This window comes from Ursus americanus, chromosome 31 (assembly GCF_024610735.1).
Source record: "Ursus americanus isolate L20-20 chromosome 31, mUrsAme1.1.p, whole genome shotgun sequence".
In the NCBI taxonomy this organism is placed as follows: Eukaryota; Metazoa; Chordata; class Mammalia; order Carnivora; family Ursidae; genus Ursus; species Ursus americanus.
In genome coordinates, this window is record NC_142157.1 from 23,769,499 (window position 1) to 23,781,192 (window position 11,694).

General features: G+C 39.3%; 1 protein-coding gene across 1 annotated transcript; it reads right to left on the minus strand.

Moving 5' to 3' along the window:
* Nucleotides 1–620: 620 nt before the first annotated feature.
* On the minus strand, nt 621–11,226 carry MEIG1 (meiosis/spermiogenesis associated 1). Its single transcript, XM_045787989.2, has 3 exons — nt 11,024–11,226; nt 4,258–4,424; nt 621–945 (listed from the first exon to the last, which is right to left on the minus strand). Exons 2-3 carry the CDS (start codon nt 4,393–4,395, stop codon nt 817–819), a joined length of 267 nt encoding a protein of 88 aa, XP_045643945.1. The 5' UTR covers nt 4,396–4,424; nt 11,024–11,226; the 3' UTR covers nt 621–816.
* Between the last annotated feature and the right edge of the window lie 468 nt (nt 11,227–11,694).

Here is an 11,694-nt window from a genome sequence, read left to right on the forward strand (position 1 = left end):
TATTGCCTGGCTCATTAGCACTCAGGCTGTTTCTGTGGTGATTCCAGGCAGCACTGGAACAGGAATTGTCTAGATTGGGAACCCAGAAGCCAACCCTGGGACAAGGCTCCATATACAGGGATTCAGGAGGAAAGGAGCCCCTGGCAGGGAGTGGGGGGAGTGGCAAGGGAGGGAGAGAGCCAATAGACTCTGTGATCCAGCCAGACACCGCTGCAGGTGACTGAAGCTTCCTCCTGCTAGGAAACTGGGCACCAATGTAAAGCACACCCCTCTGATGGATTCCTCTGAGGTCCCAGGCAGCTGGGGCTTTTGAATCCCTCCTCCCCATCAGTCATTGATTGAGGGCTGCTCCTACGGGCCAGCAGCCCTTGACATTTCCAGTCTACTCAGCGAGAGGCAAAGGACTCCAGAGACAGAAAACCTTCGGGCCACAAGAGGCAGCTCTGACAGTTCAAAATGGTGGTCTTGGAAAGTGGTAAAGGCTGGGCTTGGGGGGGCGGGGTGTGGAGTACTAACGTATCCATAACTAGCCTACCCACTGGAATGGTTTCAGATAGGGCTGTCTCTTTCTGAGCATCATGGTTACTCCACCTCAGTTAAAATAATCAGAAGAACAGGACCAAGACGGGTACAACTTTAATGCTTTTGCAATTATATTTTAGAACAGAACAGGATGATTGATACCAGGGTTCATGGCTTTTGTGTTTCAAAACATTCAACTGAAGTCTGCATCTTGAGTTATGTTGTAAGATGACATTGACGTGATGTAGAATGAAGCAATGAAGCCTTAAGTAATGACAACACAAAGAACAAAGGCTAGTAAGCATAAATTTTTACTTTGTGGACTTCCTTGTCATCACACTCCCTCTGTTTGTTGTAGTAATAGAAAGTATTGTCCCTTCTCTGGAGTTTCTTCACGTATCCCGTCTCTGGCCAACGATCTACCTGCACATCAGAAACCAGAATACAAATACTATGATGCTGGTTTTATTTTTATATAATGATTTACTATCAAGTAGTTAACAGTCTATCTCACACCCCAAAATTAAAGCATAAAATTAAATCTAAAAATATTTGAGCTCTCAAGAGAGTATTATACACACCTCAAACACATCCTAAATTGTATCCTTACACTGCAAAATAGCTAATTTGGTGCTTCTCTCTAGATTCCAATTTCTAGATATAAATTTCTACTCAGTGGCCAAGATAGAGGAAACATTCAAAACACTCTAAACTTTATCTTATGTTTAAAATTATTTCAAACGTGATTACTTCCTAATTTCTAAAAGTAATGCCCGAGGAGGAAATTAGGCTCAGGCCCCACTATGAAAGCACTTGGGTGTTGAGCACTGATGTCACAGCAGTGACTCGAGATACCTAAAGTCCATATGCATTCCTCAACTCCATATCACAAGTTCAGCTTGAAAACCATTTTTTTTAAAAGAGTTTATTTTTTAAGAAATCTCTACATCCAGCGTGGGGCTGGAACTTACAACCCCAAGATCAAGAGTCGCATGATCCACCAACTGAGCCAGCCAGGTGCCCCTTGAAACCTAATTTTTAATAGAAATTTGAGGTCATGAATTTAATCCTCCACTATCTTTTCTTTCTCCCCGCTATTCTTTCCCATATGTCATAATTGCTTTGCTTACCTATCATTTGGCTTGACCTAGTTTGGACATTTTTCTCCCCTTCTCCAAATTCTTGTTCTACTTTCTTGATCAGGTCAATGCATTTTTCTTGTTGTTTGGTATAGTTCTTCTGGATTCTGTAAGATCTGCTCTATCACTATCAAAACCTGATTACTCAGATATCATGGTCTAAATAATCAAACGCTCTTCACCACCATCTCTACAGGCAGCTCATCACTTCTCATATGCCCCATCCATAAATCACAACTTTCCAGTGGGATAAGAATACATCATGAAGACAAAGGAATGCATGGCCTTTGTTTTCTAACGACACATTTTCATTTTCTTATGTTGTCTCATTTATTTGAGAATTAATGAAAATAGGTAGCAGCATATTGGATAAATCTTGGCTGGCTCTCTGACATATACAGTATGGAAAAAATCAATGCTTCCTATCACTCAGGTCAAGCTTGCCTTTCATAGCTTCCATTGCCCCCAGCAGAGAAAGGAGGGTGTTCTCAAGACACCATTATAACTCTCTTTCTCTTGGAGCCAGGAGCAGGCTCTCTTTCATTTACTAGGGTCCTAAAAAGCATCTCATTCAGTGAAGAAATAGCCACTGTATATGGGATGAGCCTCCAAGCAGCTGTATTGGTTCTGTGCTCATCAACCCCTAGTCATTTTGAACACCCCTTGTATTTTATAATTTTGTCTTCTTGGCCTTTCACTTGATGACTCCCATTCAATCAAGGAAAGCTTCACTCCTTTAGGTAGAACAGAGTGGAGTGGTATGGTCCTCAAGACCAGCTAGGGAGGTCAGTAAGCTCCAATAGCTTATGTGTCCCAGAAGGACATATGCTTCAGGTGAGGAAAGAGAACTTTGCTCAAACCCTTCACACCTCTGTACACTTGTAGAGACATGCCAATCAAGGCAAGCGTTCAGTTACCATCCTGGCCAACCTTCAGGGCCCTCTGCAAATGTCTCTGGGGGCATAAAGCCCTTTTGGAGGATTGTCCTCCAAAGGAAGCGAGTTTGTCTTCCTCTAAATTCCTGCATCCTTTTAAAAGGCTCACATACTTTGACTTGCATAAGTTTTTACTGTTTGTGTCATTATTAATCTTCTACTCCAAGATAATAATAATAAAAGCTATCAATCATTAAACATTTATCCTTCATTCACTCAACAAATTATTAAGCATTACAATGTCAGGCATTTCAAATACATGATTTCATTTAATTCCCATAACTATTTTCTAAAGCAGGAACTGCCATCACAATTCAACTGTTGAGCTCAGCCAAGTTAAGAACATTCTTCAGGACTGCTCAACTAATGAGAGAGAGGAGCCAGGATGCAGACCCTGCATAGATAGATTCCAAATCTGGTTCTCTTTCTACTGGCCCAGTCACTTTCTTGAGATCAGGTACTCATATTTTTATCTCCTAAAGCACTTGGCACAGAAATTTGCACATGGTAGTGACAGGATTGAGGGTATGCTGCCCCAGAATATGCCACTTTGGCAGACTGATTGTTTCAAGTTAAAATTACTTGAGAAACCTGTGCACAAAGGACTCTGACCATCCTCTCTATACCCCAAAAGCAGGAAATAAACCTCCCATGTGAAAGGCACCCTCCCTGCACCTGGAGGTAGACAGACATTCTTATCACCAGAGATAGAGAATTCAGAGCCAAGAGGGATATGTAAATAAATTCTGCTTCATTTCCCTACCAGTTAGTACTCAAGTCCAAATTACTTTGTCTTGTCAATTCTTCACACATTTATCATTTCTTTGTCTAAAAGGTATATAAATGGCCTGCTTTGGTCACTTCTTGGGTCTTATATCTTTGGGGTCCCCATATGTATGAAATTAGGTGAAATTTGTTTTTTCTCCTGTTAATCTGTTGTGAGTCAATTTAATTATTAGACCAGCCAAAAGAACAAAGAGGATTCAGGGGAAATTATCTCCTTCCTGACAGTTTAAACCCAATTAGTATATACTGAAGTGAAATACAAGACCCCTTCAAAATTGCCAAGTCATACAGTGAACAGGCTTGTTCTTCCCTACATCACACATACACACTCCTCTCCTTTTGTGGGACTTGCCCTTCAAGGAGGTTCTTTGTGTTCTCTTGAATCTGATTTTATCTCAATTACATTATTGGGCATGGGCATGTAATGCACAACCAAAGTCAGGAGCTGCTCTCTGGTAGTTTTCTGTCATTTATAATCTCCATAATAAACAGAATCTAACCCCTTTATAATTCATGGTTAAAAAAAAAAGAAAGAAAGAAACTGGAAAGAAGTAATAGTTACACAACTAACTGAATATCTGGCAATAGAATTACCCAAGTAAGAGAAAAAGACTCCGCTTTCGTGGTTATCATCAAAGCTTTATCTGGCAGCGCATGGTTGTTCAATAAAAGCTAGAAAGTTCTTAATGTTTCCATGCTGAGGGACCACCTCTCCCTCCACTCTACCTGAAAACCACTCCTCTGGGCCTCAGTCTCCTCATCAATAAAATGAGAGAATTGGAGTAGAGCTTCCTTTTCGTTATTCTCTGGTTCTTTGTTTGATTTTGATACTTTTCACTGAATATTTTGAGTTCAGGTTTGTAGAGACATCTTACCATGGAAACTTGTTTCACTTGTTTATATTCAATTTCATCCCGATATCCTGCTTGCTGAAATCTGTACAGATTTTCTATCTCTTCTGACCATTTTTTGGCACGACTTATTGATTTTGGTTTCACATCAGAACTAGCCATGGCTAGAGAGGTCTTATTGCCAATTATTTCTGAAAGATGTTAAAACAACATTAATAGATAGCATAATAGTGACAATTTTGAAAGTCCCTTTAAAAATGAACACAAGTGGAATTTTTAAAAAAAACTTAGGAGAGTTGAGAATCCCATTAGGTATATTAAATTTTAAACATTCAATTTCAAGACTGAGAAAGATTCATACTCTACTTTGGAAATAAAATAAACCCTGAAAGATACATAGGGAACTGTTTATTTCTTCATCAAATAAAATTGCATTCAGAGCGTGATGTCCTAATTCTGGTGTCCTAGGCAATAGTATACACATTCCTGAGATCACACTCTAATTTTTAACTACTCAGTAGATTGTCAAAATATCTCACGACCATTCCATTTGATTATATTCAAAACTACATCCCCCACTTTTTTTTTTTTTCCTAAAAAGGGAATGTAAGATCAGTCTTCTCACTGTCTTCTTATTTTTCTTGCTGAGGAGCAATGGTTTTCTCTTTTTCCATATCTTAACTCCTTGGAGGTACCCAATCACTGCAGTCCATTTGCTCAGGAGGTCATTGTGACCCTGCTCCTGTGATAGCCCGATGTGAAAAGACAGATGAACATAAAGTCCTTGAAGGCTGTATGATAATTGATTTTAAAACAATGTAAGCAGTCATCAATAGCTTTTGAAGTTCAAATATTCAACTGCAGTACATGTATTTGTCTATTCACCAAACTTCTAGAGTCAGTTTTTCAAAGACATATCTTGCAGTTTTTCTCAGAGTCATCTTATTTTATCACCAAAATATATCAGTTAATTGAAGTAAAGTGCCCAGAATTAAAGTGCCCAGAATTTTCACTGTGAATCCTTGAATCCATTCTTCTATTAAAATATGTTTTTATTGGCTGAAATACCTTAAATAAAGACCTCATAGAGGAGGTCCTATAAATGAATTCTTATTTTTAAAATTTTTTCAATTACATCGACAAATACTCCTTACAGTAGTACCCTCTTACCTGCAGTTTCACTTTCTACTGCTACCCAGTCTGGAAGCAGATGATCCTCATTCTGACCTATTGTCAGAAGGTCAATGGTAGCCTCAGGCGACATCCAGTGCCTCTGTCATTCACCTCATTTCATCTCATCATACAGGCATTTCATCTTACATTATCACAAAAATGGTGAGTACAGGAAAATATATTTGGACAGGGCACATTCACATAACTTTTCAAAATACATTGTTATAATTGTTCTATTTTATTATTGGTGTTTTAAACTTTATCATAGACATGTATGTATAGGAAAAAACAGAATATATAGGGTTTGGTATTTATCTGTGGTTTGAGGCATCCAATTGGGGGGGGGTGTCTTGGAATGTATCCCCCATGGATAAGAGGGGTCTAGTATGTGTTGAAAAGGTCAAATATATTAAAGTACAAAAAAAGAAAAGTCAGAATAACCATCACATCAGTTAGAAGTATCCATCCTGCACATCAGGTGAACATCATCCAAAACATAAGATGAGTTAGAAGGACAGACTTTAAAAGTTTTATAAAAAGGAGTCTTATAGTAAGTGCTTTTGCAAGCATAACAATTTAGCTCAGCCTGGATTTAACAGGGGGGAAAGTAGGAAATGGAAATAAAACGGATGAAATTGCTGAATTTCAGATAAGTATTTCTTCAATGTGAAAGGTGTGGCCTAAAATTTCCCTCACAGTTAATAAAAATAGATGAATGGAGACTGTTAGTTTGTTTGAACTTTATGTATCAATCACACACAAGTACCAAGTGGCTCTTCTGTGAAATAAGAGAATTGGTCCTGTGCTTCCCCCTACCTTCTGTAGGTTTTTGTCACGTTCTTACTTAGCATTCTAAGGTTGTGGTATTTACATTCCGTCCTGAAACCAAAATTCTCACAGTTGTTTGGGTTTAGCTCCAGACTTAAGTGAATTAAAATGAAGTCATTTGAGTTAAACAATTCACTCTGAAGAAAGTAGCAACTACCCAAACGGATATATCATTAATATTGTTTGCAGTTTTTCATAGTGCATACCAATATGTATATTGACTGCACCAAAGAAAATTAAGGTCTTGTTAATATTTGACTTTTTAAAAAACTTTTGACCCTTATTTATTAATTTAGGCTTAGGCTCATATTGTATTTTAAGGCAATATGTTGTTGTACAAATTTATGTAAAATTTGGAATACCCGACAAAACAATAAGTGAGCCATATTTCAGTGTAAGAGGGTTCCCCTTCCTCCGCATCCTTGCCAACATCTGTCGTTTCCTGACTTGTTAATTTTAGCCATTCTGACAGGTGTGAGGTGGTATCTTATTTTGGTTTTCATTTGTATTTCCCTGATGCCGAGTGATGTGGAGCATTTTTTCATGTGTCTGTTGGCCATGTGGATGTCTCCTTTGGAGAAATGTCTGTGTCTTCTGCCCATTTCTTGGATTATTTGTTCTTTGGGTGTTGAGTTTGATAAGTTGTTTATAGATTTTGGATACTAGTGCTTTATCTGATAAGACATTTGCAAATATCTTCTCCCATTCTGTCAGTTGTCTTTGGTTTTGTTGACTGTTTGCTGTGTAAAAGCTTTTTATCTTGATCAAGTCCCAATAGTTCATTTTTGCCTTTGTTTCCTGTGCCTTTGGAGATGGGTCTAGAAAGAAGTTGCTGTGGCCGAAGTTGAAGAGGTTGCTACCTATGCTCTCCTCTAGGATTTTGATGGATTCCTGTCTCACATTTAGGTCTTTCATCCATTTTGAGTCTATTTTTGTGTATGGTGTAAGAAAATGGTCCAGTTTCATTCTCCTGCATGTGGCTGTCCAATTTTCCCAATACCATTTGTTGAAGAGTCTGTCTTCTGTCCATTGGATAATCTATCCTGTTTTGTCAAAGATTAGTTGACCATAGAGTTGAGGTCCATTTCTGGGTTCTCTATTCTGTTCCATTGATCTATGTGTCTATTTTGTGCCAATACTGTACTGCCTTGGTGATTACAGCTTTGTAATAGAGCTTGAAGTCTGGAATTGTGATGACACCAACTTTGGTTTTCTTTTCCAACATTCCTTTGGCTCTTCAGGGTCTTTTCTGGTTCCATGCAAATTTTCAGATTATTTGTTCCATTTCTGTGAAAAAAGTTGATGGTATTTTGATAAGGAAATCATTGAATGTGTAGATTGCTCTAGGTAGCATAGACACTTTAGCAATATTTGTGTTTCCAATCCACGAGCTTGGAATGTTTTTCCATTTCTTTGTGTCTTCCTCAATTTCTTTCATGAGTGTTCTATAGTTTTTTGAGTACAGATCCTTTGCCTCTTTGGTTAGGTTTATTCTTAGGTATCTTATGGTTTTGGGTGTAATTGTAAATGGGATTGACTCCTTAATTTCTCTTTCTTCTGTCTCGTTAGTGTATAGAAATGCAACTGATTTCTGTGCATTGATTTTATAGCCTGCCACACTGCTGAATTCCTGTATGAATTCTATAAGTTTTGGGGTGGATTCTTTTCGGTTTTCCACATAGAATATCATGTCATATGCGAAGAGTGAGAGTTTGACTTCTTCTTTGCCAATTTGAATGCCTTTTTTTCCTTTTTGTTGTCTGATTACTGAGGCTAGGACTTCTAGTACTATTTTGAACAACAGTGGTGAGAGTGGACATCCTTGTTGTGTTCCTGACCTTAGGGGAAAAGCTCTCAGTTTTTCCCCATTGAACATGATATTCCCTGTGGGCTCCTCAAATAGGAATTTTATGATATTGAGGTATGTTCCCTCTATCCCTACGCTGTGAAGAGTTTTAATCAAGAAAGGATGATGTACTTTGTCAAATGCTTTTTCTGCATCTATTGAGAGGATCGTATGGGTCTTGTCCTTTCTTTTATTATTGTAGTATATCACATTGATTGATTTGTGAATGTTGAATCTCCCTTACAGCCCAGGAATAAATCCCACTTGGTCGTGGCGAATAATCCTTTTAATGTACTGTTGGATCCTATTGGCTAGTATCTTGGTGAGAATTTTGGCATCCGTTTTATTAGGGATATTAGTCTGCAATTCTTTTTGGTGGGGTCTTTGTCTGGTTTCAGGATCAAGGTAATGCTGGCCTCATAGAAAGAGTTTGGAAGTTTTCCTTCCATTTCTGTTTTTTGAAACAGCTTCAGAAGAATAGGTATTAATTCTTTAAATGATTGGTAGAATTGCCCTGGGAAGCCATCCAGCCTTGGACTCTTGCTTGTTGGGAGACTTTTGATTACTAATTCCAATTCCTTTCTGGTAATAGGTCTGTTCAGGTTTTCTATTTCTTCCTGTTTCAGTTTTGGTAGTTTATACGTCTCTAGGAATGCATCCATTTCTTCCAGATTGCCTAGTTTGTTGGCATATAGTTGCTCATAATATGTTCTTATGATTGGTTGTATTTCCTTGGTGTTGGTTGTGATCTCTCTTCTTTCATTCGTGATTTTATTTATTTGGGTCCTTTCTCTTTTCTTTTTGATAAGTCTGGCCAGGGGTTTATCGATCTTATTAATTCTTTCAAAGAACCAGCTCCTAGTTTCATTGATAGATTCTACTGTTCTTTTGGTTTCTATTTTATTTCCATTCATTTCAGTGGGAGGCTCACTGCTTTGTTGCACACTAGATATGATCAACAGTGAGTTGTACTTATGTGGTACAGCCTGACAATTCATTAACATATACAAATATATGTAACCTATTTTTTCACAGAAAAATGACACTAAGAAATGTGAAAGGAAAAAAGGTGCAAATTTGCTGTATAAAAAGAATTTCAGAATTAGTTATGCTTGTTATATGAATTTAGTGGCTGTATTATATTGCTTTTATAGATAAAGCACATTTTCTAAAAGTAGTGGCACAATCATACTTTTTGTTTTACCCAAGCCATTTTTGCTTTAGGCTTGGCTTTTTGATACATAACAAAATACTTTTATATACGCATATTTATTCAAAAAGTATTTTCCTGAATCTCGTTTATGTAATCTTTTGCCATTTTCAAACAAAACAGGCCAAGTATAAATATAAAAATGCTTTTAACAAGGGTGTCTGGGTGGCTCAGCTGGTTAAGTGCTTGCTGTCGGCTCAGGTCATGATTTCATAGGTCCTGGGATTTAGTACTGTGTTGGGCTCCCTGCTCAGCAGGGAGTCTGCTTCTCCCTCTCCCCTCCCTGCCTCATGCTCTCTTTCTCTCTCTCTCAAATAAATAAATAAAATCTTTTTAAAAATTTTAAAAATGCTTTCAACAGAAGAGCTGTTCAACAGAAGAGTTGAACTACTGGAGGAAAAAAAAACATTTTTTTTTTCTCAGCAGGAATACATATCCTCTAGACATATTAGGTATTTCAAAACTGTTTTTCCACAACAGCTAGAGGGAGCATAAATGCATTTTCACCATAATAGGAAGCCCTGTGGTTACTGTAACTATACTATGGAGTGGTAGTGCAAATTCCCCCTCCCCAACTTTTTGTCTCTCTTACAACTTACTTTGTACTTATAAAAAAACAGAATGAAACTAAAATTGGGAAAGATCAACTTATAATTTTTCCATTAAATATTTCAGTAATTCTGGGAAATTCGGTGGCAATATTAATCCTGCTAGTAACATTCGGCACTTTGAAATTTAGTGGTTTACTTTGCTGAGAGTTGTGGCAAAAAAATAATTACTGTAAAACACATATGATCTTTATAATACTAAGCTGTAGCTACAGAAACAGGAAATAGCAATGCCTGGCTTTCTAGTTTTGTGAAAATCTAATTTTATTAAACAGTATTAGGTTTATATAGGTATTTTAAAAACCCAGCATTATCAAACCCTTGACAATCTAGTTCTAACCTGACAGTAGAACCCTTTGATGAACCAGTCATCTCAAATCCCTTCTACGCAAAAGTCCTTTTCACTTTCTTGTTCACTCTGAAAAGTGCTTTTTACCTTCAGTTGTATTAAAACCCCAAGAGCATTAGTATTTCTAACCTTCCATTTCTTTACCCTATTTTACTCTGTTCGTAGACGCATCAGGATATGGCAAAGGAGCCAAGCAGTTAACATCCCTGGGCTTGTTTTCCGAACAGTGAAAAGGTCTCATTAGAAGGTCTTACGTCCGCACACTTCCCTTCCCAAAGTTTCTTTTTTTGGGGGGGGGGAGGGTGTCAGTTGAAAAACACAACTGGTTTCCCAAATATGCCTTTGCAGTCCATGGTCTAGGTGTGCTAATCTGCATTCGTGCAGCGTAAAGCCACTCCATGCCTTCTCCAGCCCCTCAAACCTTTCTTCTGCCAGAAATCGCCCATTCTGTACGGGAGGTAGAACCTGCCACAGAAGGCTGAGATGGAGAAAGCATTTTGAAAACTGGCTGTCAAATGGCTAGTTCTCAAGAGAACTCTGAAAAGAGACCCCAGAATATCAAGCCGCAGGAGGCGCGGCTCGGCCTGGAAGCTACGGATACTCGGATTCTGAAACTCAAAGGGTAGCAAATAAAGACCATAGTTAATCCAGAAGACAAGCAAGTAAATCAAATCTTAGAAATCACAAAAGTGTGCCGGAGTGGAAAGGGCGGAGCCGAGGCTTCCGGGGCGGGGCCCAGGCGGGCCGTTCGGGGCCCTGGGGACGTGTCCACTCACCCCCACCTGGGTCCGGCTCTCCGTGGTTACCCTCGCTGGCCGACCTGGAGAGGCCGAGGCACCCCGCCCAGGAGCTCGCAGGACAGCGCGGCGGTGCTCGTGTTCACTTAGGAATCCGTGGGCTGGGCAGGGAGAGGCCAACTGTCGCACCTCGGCGACCCTCGCGTCTCCTAGCAACGCATTGCGCCGCGCAGCGCCCGGCTCCGGCCCCGCCCCCTGCGAGAGGGTCCTTTGCGCAGGTGCGAGGGCTGGGCTGGGCTGGGCTGGGCGACCCGCCCAGTTTGGAGCGTCAGAGCCGAAACTAGGATGGGAGCCTTGCAGGGGCTGACCCCTAGGCAGAGGAATCGAGCAGAATGTGTTATTTGCTGCTACAGTACCAGGCAGAATTCCGTTGGCGATTTTGGTTCCTGAGAGTAGATACCTCCCATCTGTCCCACCCCATTTCTCATTTTGTTGAAATTAAATGAACCGGTCCATCCACAGGTTAGAGCTTAGTGCCTGGCAATTAGTAAACCTACAATAAACATCCATAACTTAAATGCCCTTTCTCTATCATTACCTTTATCCGTATATTTAAAATACTCTCGATTTACTTATAACTCCCAAATTTATTTCCTCAGCTCAGATCGCTCTCTGAATTGCAGCCTTGTATATCCAACCTATACTCAACA

Excerpts from the sequence above, each read along its gene's own strand:
- MEIG1 (XM_045787989.2), bottom strand. The coding sequence starts at position 4,395 with ATGGCTAGTTCTGATGTGAAACCAAAATCAATAAGTCGTGCCAAAAAA. Across the intron at positions 946-4,257 it reads AAGTGAAACAAGTTTCCATG|GTAGATCGTTGGCCAGAGAC; the intron begins GTAAGATGTCTC and ends TCTGATGTGCAG.